Source organism: Hoplias malabaricus, chromosome 8, assembly GCF_029633855.1.
Source record: "Hoplias malabaricus isolate fHopMal1 chromosome 8, fHopMal1.hap1, whole genome shotgun sequence".
NCBI classification, from domain to species: Eukaryota; Metazoa; Chordata; class Actinopteri; order Characiformes; family Erythrinidae; genus Hoplias; species Hoplias malabaricus.
Genome location: NC_089807.1, coordinates 44,525,194 through 44,540,752, shown reverse-complemented (window position 1 = coordinate 44,540,752; position 15,559 = coordinate 44,525,194). Strand labels below are relative to the sequence as shown.

The following is a 15,559-nucleotide window of genomic DNA, read 5'->3' as shown; positions in this document are numbered from 1 at the left end:
GTGAAGATTAAGCAAGGAGTCAAAAAACAAATATATATTACATTAATTTTTTCTAATGCACATTATTTCAGGAATGGCATCATACTTTTCAGAGAGTACAACCATATTAAAATAATGTAATTGGCACACGGTGGTGCTGCCCCACAGCTACAGGGGCTCGGGGTCCTTGGGTGGGATCTGCTTCTCGAGTCGCTGTCTGTGAGGAGTGTGGTGTGTTCTCTCTGTGTCTGTGTGGGTTTCCTCCGGGTGACTGTCTGTGAAGAGTGTGGTGTGTTCTCTCTGTGTCTGTGTGGGTTTCCTCCGGGTGACTGTCTGTGAGAAGTGTGGTGTGTTCTCTCTGTGTCTGTGTGGGTTTCCTCCGGGTGACTGTCTGTGAGGAGTGTGGTGTGTTCTCTCTGTGTCTGTGTGGGTTTCCTCCGGGTGACTGTCTGTGAAGAGTGTGGTGTGTTCTCTCTGTGTCTGTGTGGGTTTCCTCCGGGTGACTGTCTGTGAGGAGTGTGGTGTGTTCTCTCTGTGTCTGTGTGGGTTTCCTCCGGGTGACTGTCTGTGAGGATTGTGGTGTGTTCTCTCTGTGTCTGCGTGGGTTTCCTCCGGGTGACTGTCTGTGAGGAGTGTGGTGTGTTCTCTCTGTGTCTGCGTGGGTTTCCTCCGGGTGACTGTCTGTGAGGAGTGTGGTGTGTTCTCTCTGTGTCTGTGTGGGTTTCCTCCGGGTGACTGTCTGTGAGGATTGTGGTGTGTTCTCTCTGTGTCTGCGTGGGTTTCCTCCGGGTGACTGTCTGTGAGGAGTGTGGTGTGTTCTCTCTGTGTCTGCGTGGGTTTCCTCCGGGTGACTGTCTGTGAGGAGTGTGGTGTGTTCTCTCTGTGTCTGTGTGGGTTTCCTCCGGGTGACTGTCTGTGAAGAGTGTGGTGTGTTCTCTCTGTGTCTGTGTGGGTTTCCTCCGGGTGACTGTCTGTGAGGATTGTGGTGTGTTCTCTCTGTGTCTGCGTGGGTTTCCTCCGGGTGACTGTCTGTGAGGAGTGTGGTGTGTTCTCTCTGTGTCTGCGTGGGTTTCCTCCGGGTGACTGTCTGTGAGGAGTGTGGTGTGTTCTCTCTGTGTCTGTGTGGGTTTCCTCCGGGTGACTGTCTGTGAAGAGTGTGGTGTGTTCTCTCTGTGTCTGTGTGGGTTTCCTCCGGGTGACTGTCTGTGAGGAGTGTGGTGTGTTCTCTCTGTGTCTGCGTGGGTTTCCTCCGGGTGACTGTCTGTGAGGAGTGTGGTGTGTTCTCTCTGTGTCTGCGTGGGTTTCCTCCGGGTGACTGTCTGTGAGGAGTGTGGTGTGTTCTCTCTGTGTCTGTGTGGGTTTCCTCCAGGTGACTGTCTGTGAGGAGTGTGGTGTGTTCTCTGTGTCTGCGTGGGTTTCCTCCGGGTGACTGTCTGTGAGGAGTGTGGTGTGTTCTCCCTGTGTCTGTGTGGGTTTCCTCCGGGTGATTGTCTGTGAGGATTGTGGTGTGTTCTCTCTGTGTCTGTGTGGGTTTCCTCCGGGTGACTGTCTGTGAGGAGTGTGGTGTGTTCTCTCTGTGTCTGCGTGGGTTTCCTCCAGGTGACTGTCTGTGAGGAGTGTGGTGTGTTCTCCCTGTGTCTGTGTGGGTTTCCTCCGGGTGACTGTCTGTGAGGAGTGTGGTGTGTTCTCCCTGTGTCTGTGTGGGTTTCCTCCGGGTGATTGTCTGTGAGGATTGTGGTGTGTTCTCTCTGTGTCTGTGTGGGTTTCCTCCGGGTGACTGTCTGTGAGGAGTGTGGTGTGTTCTCTCTGTGTCTGCGTGGGTTTCCTCCGGGTGTTCCACTTGTGAGTGAGTGACTGGGTGAGTGTGCATTTGAGACACGGCCCGAGACTTTAGCAACAGCGGCCTCTAGTGGAAGCTTCTTGTTTTACAGCCATGGATTTATTTCCAGAAAAACAAAAAATGTTCAGATCTGAATTATGTTCCAGCTGTGGATGATTCGGTTTAACAAAGTGTCTTTAATAAATCTGTAAAAACTGAGTGCAGTGTTTTAATTAATGGCACAACAAGCAAAATAAACTAAACTGAAATATAACTCTTACTTAAAAATATTAGTCTGCAGAATAACACAGTAATTAAACTGTTTACTCGTCACACTCACACACTCTAAAAGAAAGTTTGTTTACTTTAATCCAAACAGACAGTAGCTAAAGGCCAAACAGAAAGGGCCCATTTCTACATTTCTTTTGTAATTATTTACTCAGTGAAATCCACTTTAAACCGAAGAAAAGGAATTTTTGTGGAAGCTCTGACCTCAGGGAAGTGACGATTGTTACCTTTTGCAAACTTTCTAATATTTTAGAGAGAACTTTATTTTCCTCTGGTCTCTGGGTGAATAATGCTGCCTGTAGATTTCAGGAGAGAAAATATTGCTCAATTGTTGCTCGCTGAGCGCTCAGGAGATTGTGTGTCTTCAAATAAACACCATTCACCAAACTGCTTTTACAGTGGAATAAAATCACCCCCCCCTCTCTCGCGCAGGGCCACGGGGAGGGAGGCCAGGGTGCAGCGGCGGCGGAACGAAACTCTCTTCTTTTTCTCCACACCTTCATCCAGAGCTCCCAGAGACATCCTCCTGCTCTTCTGTCTCCTCAGAGTCTCCATCTGAGAACCTCTGAGACATGACCTCGCGGCTGGGGGCCGTGGTCTCGGGGCCGGAGGGCGTGGCTGGGCCTTTGTCCTGAAGGAGGCGCTGTTCTGGATCTGCAGAGCATCCATTAAACTCCTGAAGTCCACCCTCCAGTCTCTCTGAGGGATCACAGAGGACCCGTTACCTCCAGCCCTCTCCTGGGTCTCACACACAGCTCTGGAAGGAGGAGGGCGTTTTGGTTCTAGCTTCGTTTGGACGGGTTCTTGGGTTCTCCGCGGTTTTTCTGAGAGGCGGTCAGATGCCACTTTGGCGGGAGGTTGGTGCTTGTGTCTCGACGTTCCTCGGACGGGTTCTTGGTTCCTCCTGGGTGCGTTCAAGGCGATGTTGTCCGGTGAAGCACTGGGAAACGTGCTGCTGGTGTTTGGTGGAGGGTTCTTTGATGTTTCAGATCTTTCCTCTTTGATCTTCACTTCTCTTGGAGATTTAAACGCAGGGGAGCGCTTTGGTTCCATCGTCCTTCAGAGCGGCCCTTGGGTTGTTCCTTTTGTGAGAGATGATGAGTTTAAAACAACACTATAACTTCACACACTCTCTAACACACACCGCCATCACACACACACACACACCGCCATCACACACACACACACACACACCCTCTAACACACACCGCCATCTCTCACACACACACACACACACCCTCTAACACACACCGCCATCTCTCACACACACACACACACACCCTCTAACACACACCGCCATCTCACACACACACCGCCATCACACACACACACACCCTCTAACACACACACCGCCATCACACACACACACACCCTCTAACACACACACCCTCTAACACACACACCACCATCACACACACACCCTCTAACACACACACACACACACCCTCTAACACACACCGCCATCACACTAACACACACCGCCATCACACACACCACCCTCTAACACACACCGCCATCACACACACACACCCTCTAACACACACCGCCATCACACAAACCACCCTCTAACACACACCGCCATCACACACACACACACCACCCTCTAACACACACCGCCATCACACACACACACACCCTCTAACACACACCGCCATCACACACACTCATGTGCAGCTGCTCCCGAGCGTCCCATTTCATGCTTTTAGGTCTAAATTACACCCACTGTGTGCGGCTTAAAGCAGATTAATTCTGCAGTGGAGAGACAATAATAACAATGACAACAATAAACTATAATAATTCTTTAGATTCCAAAGTTGAGAAATATGTATTTTCTAGAGCTAAGAGTTTAATAGAAAGACTTTCAAGAAAGAGTTTTTCACCTGCTTTGAAGAAGCTTGTTTTCCACTTTTTGAAAATCTCTCACTCTCACTTTCTCACACACACACACACACACCTCAATGGTGAAAGTATGGGTTGTTGCTATAGGAGAGACAAGCAGTACACTCCATAAATCTCTCTCACACACACACACACACACAGAGCCTATAACAACGCATGACAATGATTTTATTGCAAAAAGACATTCCAGAAGAGATCAAAGGCTAGATGACCGTGTTCCTATTATTTCAGGATATTGATTATTTCCCAAACTAAAGCTGATCAATAAATACATTCCTCTGTCAAAGCAGTTCCCTGAGCTCCCGCTGCCAGTATTTAAGGTGGAATGAATACCAAGCTGATCAATAAGAGACAGAGCAGAAAGTTGATTTAAGGTGGAATTTTAAAAAAATGTAAAAAAGGATGTGAAACCAAAAATATAAAAGATCCATGGAATGGAAAATTAGTTTAAGGTGGAACTAAAAATAAAAGTCTACTTTCAGACCCTTGAGTCGTCACACTCCTCATATTTGAGTTCAGAGGGGGATTTAACCCGGACTCTGCTGGGTTTGGACGGGCCGGACCTGCAGAACCTCCACAAACCCGTCCCCGAACCAGCACGTGATGTCGGCCGTGTCCAGAGTGAAGAAGAAGAGTCGGTCTCTGCAGCGCGATCTCCGATAAACTGACCGCGGATCAGCCGACAGAATCCCCCGAACAGCCGCCTCGAACTCTTCTGGACCCTTCAGGAACCGGAACCTGGGCTTCACTGGATCTAAACAAACACAGAACATCACAGCATTCCACCTTAAAAGGAGCAACCAGTCGATCAGTGGAGAGAAAACTACTCTTCTACTGTTACTTTAAAATGTGCAGCCGTTTAATTCTGAAGAATTTAAGGTGGAAAGAAGAACTGTATGAACAGAGAGAGAGAGACAGAGAGAGAGAGACAAACAGACAGAGACAAAGAGAGAGAGAGAGACCTGTACTCTCTGGCGGCTGAAACTCTCGCATCTCTCTCTCCGCAGTGGAAGTGAATCGGACGTTGAGTTCAGACACTGGAGGATTTCTGATCCAAGCCGCGATATTGCTGTAGGAATCCGCCCCAAAACACAATCTAGAAGAGAAACAGATTCATCAACACGCCTCCAATCATCAGACTCAACACGCTCAGAGGAGAACACTAACCTCTGTTCATCAGACTCAACACGCTCGGAGGAGAACACTAACCTCTGTTCATCAGACTCAACACGCTCAGAGGAGAACACTAACCTCTGTTCATCAGACTCAACACGCTCAGAGGAGAACACTAACCTCTGTTCATCAGACTCAACACGCTCAGAGGAGAACACTAACCTCTGTTCATCAGACTCAACACACTCAGAGGAGAACACTAACCTCTGTTCATCAGACTCAACACGTTCGGAGGAGAACACTAACCTCTGTTCATCAGACTCAACACGCTCAGAGGAGAACACTAACCTCTGTTCATCAGACTCAACACACTCAGAGGAGAATACTAACCTCTGTTCATCAGACTCAACACGTTCGGAGGAGAACACTAACCTCTGTTCATCAGACTCAACACGCTCAGAGGAGAACACCAACCTCTGTTCATCAGACTCAACACGTTCGGAGGAGAACACTAACCTCTGTTCATCAGACTCAACACGCTCGGAGGAGAACACTAACCTCTGTTCATCAGACTCAACACGTTCGGAGGAGAACACTAACCTCTGTTCATCAGACTCAACACGCTCGGAGAACACTCACCTCTGTTCATCAGACTCAACACGCTCAGAGGAGAACACTAACCTCTGACTATTTCCTTTTTTCTTCCTATATATTTAACTTTCTTTTTTCCCCTTGATTTTCCTTCATTATTTACTTTAATACTCCATTATTATTCTTTGTTTTTCTGTCTTTCATTTTCTTATTTTTTTATGTCCCTATTTTCCTCCTCCTCCTCTCTTCCTGTTTGAAGTCTGTGACTTTACAGAATAAATTCTCATAAATCTATTTCTCAGTGTGATGTTTCTGCTCGGCTCCTACCTGGAGTCCCACTCTCTCTCCGGTTCTCTCTCAGTGAGCTGCGTTTCAGTGCTTCCCTCTGCACACAGCGCCCCCTGCTGGAGGAACTCTCTCAGCGCCAGCACAGTTTTATCGAAGCTGGAATCTGAGCGGCTCGGTTCTGGACTGAGTTCGGATGATGGGGATAAACTCTCTGAGCGCTGTGGTTCCTCAGGTTCAGGCTCTGGTTCTGGTTCTGGTTCAGAGTCCTCGGTCTCCTCCGTGTGACTGTATCGAGTGTCGGTGTGTATTCCGCTGGATGGAGAGTCGTAGTCGGGGATGTAAGGTTTAATATCTAGAACCGGAGTTCCAGTGATCAGATCCACTCCGGACAGGTGCAGAGTATCACCTGTAAACAGCAGAGCGTCAGTGCCACACAGATCAGATGTTTGACTCATCCATTCATTCATTCATTCATCCATCCATTCATTCATTCACTTTCTGTTATCACTTCTTCCTGTTCAGGGCCATGAGTCGAGGGACCCCCCCAGAATCATGGGGGACAGGCTCCAGTCCATCACAGGACATCACACACTCACACACAATCTCACCCGGTCACTCTCACCCAGGCATTCTCACACACACACACACACACACACACACTCAGTCACTCACACACAATCTCACCCGGTCACTCTCACCCAGGCATTCACACACACACACACACACACACACTCAGTCACTCACACACAATCTCACCCGGTCACTCTAACACACCCAGGCATTCACACACTCACACTCTCTCTCTCTCTCACACACACACACACACACACACACACACACACATTCTCACGCAGTCACTCACACACACAATCTCACCCGGTCACTCTCACACTCACCCAGGCATTCACACACACACACACACACTCACTGTATTCTTTTGGGCTATTTGTTATTCTAAAATATGTAAATGAGCTGCATTCTGATTGGCTGTGCATTTTTAAAAACAATGTCCTGGGTGAAACACTTTATAACTTTGTCCTCATCATCCCTCCACAGACACAGTGAGGTGTAACAGGCTTTAGCCCTAAAGGGGGCGTCTGACCTGAGACACTGTCCAGTTTGGCGAGGCTGAGTCCGATGGCATTGGGCCTGTGGGGGCTGCGTGTGGAATAGACCCCCACCTTCCGACCGTTCAGTCGCGGGGGCTTCACTTTGGCTTTGTAGCTCATGTGACCATTTTTATGGAAGAGGAAGATGAGCCTAAGAGAGAGGGAGCAAGAGACAGAGAGAAAGAGAGAGAGAGATGATTACTCCAGAGAACACTGCTCCTCTGCCCAGCGCTGGGGGCTCTAGACCCCTCTGTCTGACTCATAGCATTGGACACAGTGACCTTAGCTTCACTGCAGCTGCTCCAGTGCCTCACTTTCTGACTTCATGCTTTTCTGAAAAGACACGGCACAAAGTGCGAGCTCCCTGGTTCTAAAAAGGTGTCACGATGCTCTGTGCTCACCGTTCCATTTCCTCATTACGCTTCCTTTTTATTCCTTAAGTTTATAAACAATGCAAAGTATTTCCTTGTAAAAACATAAATATAACAAACATTGAACAATAAAAGAATATTCAGTCCCCTGCAATGAAAAGAAATTGAATGAAACCAAATTAAACTACAAAGTATAAGCATTCTGTTTATATTTCTGAAGCACAGACACTGTGTAAGACACTGTTTACATTCCTTGTATAAAAATTTAAACTTTAGTCCCTTGCTATAAAACACTCCTCACAGACAGTCATCCGGAGGAAACCCACTCTGACACAAGGAGAACACACCACACTCCTCACAGACAGTCACCCGGAGGAAACCCACGCAGACACAGGGAGAACACACCACACTCCTCACAGACAGTCACCCGGAGGAAACCCACGCAGACACAGAGAGAACACACCACACTCCTCACAGACAGTCACCCGGAGGAAACCCACGCAGACACAGGGAGAACACACCACACTCCTCACAGACAGTCACCCGGAGGAAACCCACACAGACACAGAGAGAACACACCACACTCCTCACAGACAGTCACCCGGAGGAAACCCACGCAGACACAGGGAGAACACACCACACTCCTCACAGACAGTCACCCGGAGGAAACCCACGCAGACACAGAGAGAACACACCACACTCCTCACAGACAGTCACCCGGAGGAAACCCACGCAGACACAGAGAGAACACACCACACTACCAGACGTGGGAGTAGAGCTGGAGGCCGTCCAGCGCGTGGTCTGGGTTGTTAAAAACTGAAGTCTGGATCTGCAGAGTGGCGCGGGACAGCATGCACAGCCCGGGCTGACGAGGTGTCCCGTTCTTCCTGGAGAAACAGGAACTGATGAAGCCGATGGGAACGGTCTGAATCCGACCTGAGCCGCAAAAGAGAGAAGAAAGAGATGACGGATCTGAGGAGTTAAACCTGCACTCTGTAACTCTTGGGATTTGGAGACCTCTCTGTTGGAAACGTGGAACTGCGTGGAACATGTGAAAGAAGATGGATCTATTGTTGCTTTCATATCTTCATCAGTTTAATTTTGGTTTTGGACAGTGTCAAATCCCCTTCCACTCAGCCCACTGAGAGGGACCTTCTTTCTGACGTCTTTTTCACAACATCAGAGACGCACGACCTCTTACTCAACTCTGACTCACACTCTCTCACCTGTCTCTAAAGAGAGCTCTGTTCCTCTCTGTAATCCCTGTGATGTTTTATTTGTTGTTGTTTCTTCTGTCTCCTCCTTTTTCCTGTTGCTCCACGCGTCCAGTTCTCTCTGCAGAAGTCTCACGTGTTTCCAGTGAGCTCTCACAGAGCTGTCCAGACCCTTCCTGAGAAAACACAACACATTACACACATCTCTCAGCACTGTCTGGGAAAGTACAACACACACACACACACACACACACACACACACACACACACACACGTCCCCCAGGGGCTGGGGATACAAAGGTAAAAAGAAAGATCCAGAAAGAGAACTGAGTAATATTTTAGTAGTATCTGTACTGTAACTCATTACATGGTTTGTGTACCTCGCCCACGACTGGTATTATATAACCTCTGTGTGTGTGTGTGTGTGTGTGGTTTACCTGATGTTTTTTATCTCTTTCCTCATGGCTGTGATCTGATTTCTCAGTGAACTGACCTCCTCTCGGCAGCTGCACGGAGTCATGACTCAGAAACCTCCTGTAATCCGGTTTAAATGTGAGTTTGTGGAGTTTTAACCGGTTTAAAATGAAGAGTTTATGAACTGTCAGCTGCGGTCCTCGCCTCGAGTCGAGTCTGCTCCTCTCTGCGCATGCGCAGAGCGGCCACGTGGCCACGGACTGTAGCGTGTTGGACAGCCAGAAACTTTCACTGGATTCAGCTCAGCGCCAGTGTCACTGAGTCTGGATTGGTTTAAACCTTAGGGCCAGTTAAACTGATTTAAATAATCACATTTATTACACACCTTTCGCCAGGTGAGAGATACAGGGCGCTGTTAAACGCTGGGGGTTGCAGATAGATATTAAAGTCCCCCTCCGACCCTGGATTAACACAAACACTCTGTGGAAGATATTTCCAAAATAAAAGCCCCTTAACTCCTTAAAAGTCTCAGATGTAACGCCTTCTCACCCCTTCATTCTGTACACATCTATGAACTGGATGAACCCTGGCTCTATCTCCACCCGCCCCTCCTCCTTTTGCCTGCAGCTGGAAAGCCCCGCCCCTGAGTTGACGGGATTGGTTCCTTAGGTGTGACGTATTACACCCTGAATCTAATTAATTAATTAGTAATAAATATAATTAAATAGTAAATAAATCTAATTAATTCACTTTAACAGCACTTACATAGTGCAGTTTCTGCAGTGCTGAACCCAGAGTAGCATCAACATTCTCCCTAATGATTTTCAAGCTGTAATTTTAAGGTAAATATACTACCTAGAGGTGCTTTAATTTAGTGAATTGGGTGCTTTTATTGAAGAGTAATTAATAATAACACCGCAGAGTTTGTCCTTGTTCATTAAACGTTCAGGTACTAATTGTGTTAAAAGCCTTAAATCTAATGCAGATTAAAACGTCCTTTTATATTTTATATTGAGAGCTACTACAGTCGAGCACCAGATGGCGCTAATGCTGTTTTATTTCCTGGTGACCACAATAAAAATTAAACTTCTCTGTGATAGCTATTCGTTTTTGTTTTTATTGTCCCCCAGAAACTGTCATATTTTTACCCAAACATTCATTGTCTTCCCGTCACACACAACACCCCCAGCGCTGCCTCGGTTCACACTGCTGCTAATGAAGACACCAGACAAACCAACACACCGGGGGAGAGCGACGACTGCCCAGGCCCATCACATCAGCCAGCAGACACCATGCCATATGACGAGGGGAGTCAGGACCCCCAGCCTCGGATAGTGAGGCATCACCGGGGATCGAACCAGCGACCTCCTGATGATAGGGTCAACACCCAGGGGCCCCCTCTGCATTCTCTCAGACTGTTCTCATGTCAGTTTTAATAATAACAACAACAACTCAGCAAACAAACAGAGATAGAAACTATGAGATTTATTTAAAATTTTCATTGTGTGGAAAAAACAACGTCTCGAGGCTCAAATAAACACAGTTTGTCACATTTCACGGACAAAGCAGAGCACAGGAATAAATATACATTTGTTCTTGACTGAGATCAGGAGCGGGAACCCTCAGCTCTTTGCCTTTCTTACATTAAACTGGAGATTAAAGGGTTAACCAGCAGGGTAGGAAGCTTGGCTGTTTTAAGGTGGTATTGCTGAATTACAGCAGATTCTCAGGGAGATAGTCTTGCTGTGCCGGAGCAAACGATGAGGCTACAAGTGGCTCAGAAAACCCTTTGGTCTGTTCGGCGAGGTCAGCTGGAGGCTCCTCCGCGGCACCTGAGGACACAGAGGGACGGGGGGTAAACGGGGGGCATTAATCAGGAGTGTGTTCCTCTCTTCACTGCAGGAACAGTCTCTACTCTCCTGGGAAAGGTTTGCGCTAGATGTAGCAGAATATTGCAGTGAGGATTTGATGGCATTCAGCCATGACATCATTAATGGGATCAGGTGCTGATGTTAGTTATTTTGGAAGATCCTGGATGGTGCTCCATCACAACAGAGAGCACACAGCTCAATGTGGGGAGGAGTTATACTCTTCTGGCTGGCTCATGGTCGTTAGCATGGTAACTTTAAGCTCATGGGTATGTGAACGCAACAGAAGATAACATTTTTGGACAATTAATGCATCAGTAAAGCAACTACAGTGTAATGAAGAACTATTATAAGACGCTAAGCCATTGCTGTAATATCCCAGGTGGTTGCTAAGGAGTCGCTAGGCTGTTGCTATGGTATCCCAGTTGGTTGCTAAGTTATACTCAATGGAACAATGTGTTTAATCACAAATTCATTCTGCTACTTTATATGAAGATTATAAAGCAATAAACAATCACTATCATAAATGTTGTTTGCTTATTTACGGCTGTAAAAAATACATATTGCACCTTTAATTTTTAAAAACAAAGGGTTGTTTTAAAACCTTGATCGATGACGAGCCTGTCCTGAGACACCGGTTTGTCCTCTTCCTCGTCGGGACCCAGGTCTTCAATCAGAATCTCGGCCGGCTGTGAGGTCACTTCTGGGGACGTTTCCGGGACGGATATCATCTGAGGAACTGGAACTAGAGCCGGAACTGGAGCAGGAACCGGAATCAGAGCAGGAGCCAGAACTGGAGCTGGAGCCAGAACTGGAGCCGGAGCCGGAGCAAGAGCCGGGGCTGGAATAGCTGCAGGTAACAGAACGGAGGGAGCCGGAGGAGCGTCCTCTGCTGTGTGGAGAATCTCCGGTTGCAGTGAGATCTGGACGTCAGCTTCGTTGGGCTGAGGTTCTGAAATGTCGATGTTTTTATTTTTCCTCGGTCGTCCTTTCTTCCCCGGAGTGCTGCTGGGCTCCTTCCGCTCTCTCTTCCTGCTCTGAGCCCTGCGCAATCCCAGGAATAAAAAGATATTTATAACACCCACTAAACACTCACACTTCATTCTTCATCCCTTTTTTCACTTTAAAGGGTTAAACTGGCTGTTTTCACTGCTGTCATTTTAAGCCGGATATATGTAAATGAGCTCTGTTCTGATTGGCTGTGTCTCAGGTAATGTAGCCTGTAGGCTGAATGGGGAGGGGCTAAAGTGCTGCAGGATGAATGGGGAAGCGTTAAACTGCAGACGGAATGGGCGGTGCTAAACAAATGTAGGATAATGGGGCGGGGCTAAACTAAAATTTACCCATAAACCCCTGCATCAGGACTAACTTTACCCATAAACCCACTGGTTAGTTTCCTTCTCTTCTGCCTCGGCCTTCCTCTTCCTCAGCAGGTTTCGATCTCTCAGCCTCCGACCGATACCCCCTGCAGCAGAACAGAACCGAACCGAACAGAACAGAACAGAGGACATGAAGAATACAACATAGTTGAGTAGAATAGAAGAAGACAGAGAGGACAGAGTAGAATTTAACTGAACTGAATTTTAAACCAAAATACACAATCATTGCACATATACAGGCTTCAGCTCTGTTTTTAGCATTATGCTAACATACTTTAATCCATATTTACAGACACCTGTGTGGTGTAAAGTGTCAGACGCAGTGTAACTCCATCTATTAGATACTAATTTAGATTATTTCAGCTAAAGGATGGATGTTTTTACCAGTTTTAGCTACATTAGCGTAAAAGCAGCTAACACACTGGCGCTAAATTTAATTTAATTGTTTTTATAGTTTCACTTAAATTCAGACTAACAAATCCAAAACAGAACCATAACACTGTGCAGTTTTAATTTAGAACAAAACAGAACAAAGTTCACTAATGGCTTTTGCTTTAGAGACACATTTAGATTAGCGCTGCTTTGTAAAGTTTTGACTGCAATGCTAGCCGCCAATTACATAATAAAAGTCATAGCAAACAAAAACTGGATTAATCTGGCACTGTTTCTATCAAAACACAAATGTGGGGCAAAAGGCAGTTCACCAGGGCTAGCACTTTACAACTTTTCTGAATTAGAACTATAGCGGTTAGTTATATATATTTATTTATTTAAAATTAAAACAACCTTCTGTAGCAAACTGTAATTAACAGAAATTATTAGTAAACAGTGCATTTCCATCTGTGTTTAACTTAGTGATCCTCAGCTGCAGAAGTGCTGTTCAAAAAGTAAAAAATGAGCAACAAAATGAAACTCATTGCACTGTGTAAATATATCTTATTTAAGTTTGGAAACATTATTAAATACAATAAACAGCTGTACCATCATCCTGATCCGGAGCTTTCACTTCCACTGGCGGCTTCTCTTTCTCAAACGTCTCCTCCATTTTGTCCTCCTGTCAAATGGACATAGTGCATTGGACCAAGGGGCAGAAAAAAAGAGAGGGAAAGGAATCGTGCTCATTTGTGGTTCCTGCCCCAGAGAGAATAATTATCTGGTGAAACATTAACAGAGAAACTGGGAGCGTTCCTACAACGTCGCTCTTATCTTATTTACGAAGGTGGAGGACTTGGCACAGTAGAAAAAAAAAAAAAAAAAAAAAAAACAGGTCAAGCCAAGTCAGAGCATTGTGCTTTGTCTGTGTTTCATCTTTTAAAGCTGTTACTTCTCTATTCACCCCTTCACACTCCTGCAATAACCCTGCCACAACACAGCAGCACTTACATCTCCTTAAACACACACTTGAGGAAAGTGTTACTGAAGTGTTACAGCCTTCACATACACAACATGAGCAGAATTACAAAGGTAGCACTCACTCACTCACTCATTCATTCATTCATTCATTCATTCATTCATTCACTCATTCATTCATTCACTCATTCATTCATTCATCTTGTTCGAGTTCATTGTGGGTCTGGATTGTACCGAGAATCACTGAGCACAGGCCAGGAACACATCCTGGACTGTCCCCCACAAACTCCCCGAGTCCCTCACTCACACACACTCACCCAGTCACTCACACACACTTACACTTGTGGACAGTTTCACACACACACTCTGTACTCTGTAGTCTGCAGTGTATTTATTTCTGAAGTGTATTTCACAGCTAATGTTCCAGTGTTAAATGCACACTGTAAGTTTTAAAATAACACTTTTAAAATGTATCCCCAGTAAATGTGCTATGTTCCCACCGCAGAGTTACTCCGGGTGTTTTCTCCGGGTTTAAACCTGGAGCGTCTGGGTGTAACTCTCCCCTCGGAATCATTCCTCTCTGATGTGACTGCGGCGGGCCGCGAGGACGAGACAGAGCCGCTCGCTTCCATCTGCTGCTGATGTGTTTGGTTTTGAATGTGTCTAAAGCCAACCTTTTTCTGGCGCTAAACTCTTATCTCCACTGCCCTTCGCTGGGCGTGTCCTCAATCTGCACCAAACACATGGACACTAACTGACCACCAGAGGAAAACCAACTTCTACTGAACCTTCTGCTTCTGTGCTCCCAGGACTCAACATCAGACTTAATAATAATCCTCATAATAATAGCAATACTAATCACACTACTAATAACAATATTAATCACACTAATAATAACAATACTAATCACACTAATAATAACAATACAAATCACACTACTAATAGCAATACTAATCACACTACTAATAACAATACTAATCACACTAATAATAACAATACTAATCACACTAATAATAACAATACTAATCACACTAATAATAACAATACAAATCACACTACTAATAGCAATACTAATCACACTACTAATAACAATACTAATCACACTAATAATAACAATACTAATCACACTAATAATAACAATACTAACCATACTAATAATAACAATACAAATCACACTACTAATAGCAATACTAATCACACTACTAATCACACTACTAATAACAATACTAATAACAATACTAATAACAATACTCATCACACTACTAATAACAATACTCATCTCACTACTACTAATATAGAGGTTCATGTGAGAAGAGAACGACTTATTGTATTATTTATTATGTATTGTATTTTTATTATTATTATTTATTGATTGCGTAATAAAAAAGGGAACTACAAGCAATGATATAAAATAAAATATTACAAGTAAAAAAATCTTACTAAAAATATTATAATTATTAATTTTTTTTATTTAATGGTAATTTTGATATAAATCCAATAAAACGTAATTCTGAGCATGTTGCTAAAAAAATGAATCAATAAATTAGACGGTAAAACTATAAATTAATGATAAATTAAGAGCCGTGAAGTGCTACACCGGTCAAACTACTATCTCCAAAAATATCAGTTCAACAAAAATATATCTGTTAAATAAATCTTAAAAAAACTAAAACACAAACCTAAATAAAGCCTCTTACCGTCACAGAATAAAACGCCTCTGGAGCTGTATTTTCATGGAGAAAAGTTTTGAATGTTTTGAAGCTTCTGTGGATGGCGCTATCAGTAAATGACAAAGTGGTCAACTCTCTTTTACACACACACACACATACACACACTCATACACACATACACACACGCACATGCACGCACACACACAC

General features: G+C 45.2%; 2 protein-coding genes across 4 annotated transcripts; both read right to left on the bottom strand.

The window, feature by feature from the left end:
• Positions 1-4,136: 4,136 nt before the first annotated feature.
• trmo (tRNA methyltransferase O) lies at positions 4,137-9,612 on the bottom strand. Of its 2 annotated transcripts, XM_066679338.1 has the most exons (8): positions 9,471-9,587; positions 9,109-9,205; positions 8,684-8,847; positions 8,219-8,393; positions 7,080-7,237; positions 6,017-6,383; positions 4,948-5,081; positions 4,137-4,739 (listed from the first exon to the last, which is right to left on the bottom strand). In XM_066679338.1, the coding sequence occupies exons 2-8, from the start codon at positions 9,189-9,191 to the stop codon at positions 4,513-4,515; spliced, it is 1,308 nt and encodes a 435-aa protein (XP_066535435.1). In that variant the 5' UTR covers positions 9,192-9,205; positions 9,471-9,587; the 3' UTR covers positions 4,137-4,512. The 2 variants fall into 2 exon arrangements, with proteins under 2 accessions (XP_066535435.1, XP_066535434.1); XM_066679337.1 differs by having other exon boundaries at positions 9,109-9,612.
• A 958-nt stretch (positions 9,613-10,570) lies between these two features.
• Positions 10,571-15,528, bottom strand: hemgn (hemogen). Of its 2 annotated transcripts, none has more exons than XM_066679926.1 (5): positions 15,380-15,528; positions 13,314-13,386; positions 12,328-12,418; positions 11,558-11,997; positions 10,571-10,917 (listed from the first exon to the last, which is right to left on the bottom strand). In XM_066679926.1, exons 2-5 carry the CDS (start codon positions 13,375-13,377, stop codon positions 10,799-10,801), a joined length of 714 nt encoding a protein of 237 aa, XP_066536023.1. In that variant the 5' UTR covers positions 13,378-13,386; positions 15,380-15,528; the 3' UTR covers positions 10,571-10,798. The 2 variants fall into 2 exon arrangements, with proteins under 2 accessions (XP_066536023.1, XP_066536024.1); XM_066679927.1 differs by having other exon boundaries at positions 12,340-12,418; positions 15,380-15,525.
• Between the last annotated feature and the right edge of the window lie 31 nt (positions 15,529-15,559).

Coding starts and splice junctions, on each gene's coding strand:
- trmo (XM_066679337.1), bottom strand. CDS start 9,191: ATGACTCCGTGCAGCTGCCGAGAGGAGGTCAGTTCACTGAGAAATCAG. Junction 8,848..9,108: donor AAAGAGATAAAAAACATCAG/GTAAACCACACA, acceptor GTGTTTTCTCAG/GAAGGGTCTGGACAGCTCTG. Junction 7,238..8,218: donor CAGCTCTACTCCCACGTCTG/GTAGTGTGGTGT, acceptor CCTCTCTCTTAG/GCTCATCTTCCTCTTCCATA.
- hemgn (XM_066679926.1), bottom strand. CDS start 13,377: ATGGAGGAGACGTTTGAGAAAGAGAAGCCGCCAGTGGAAGTGAAAGCT. Junction 12,419..13,313: donor AGCTCCGGATCAGGATGATG/GTACAGCTGTTT, acceptor GTTCTGCTGCAG/GGGGTATCGGTCGGAGGCTG. Junction 11,998..12,327: donor ACTAACCAGTGGGTTTATGG/GTAAAGTTAGTC, acceptor GGGATTGCGCAG/GGCTCAGAGCAGGAAGAGAG.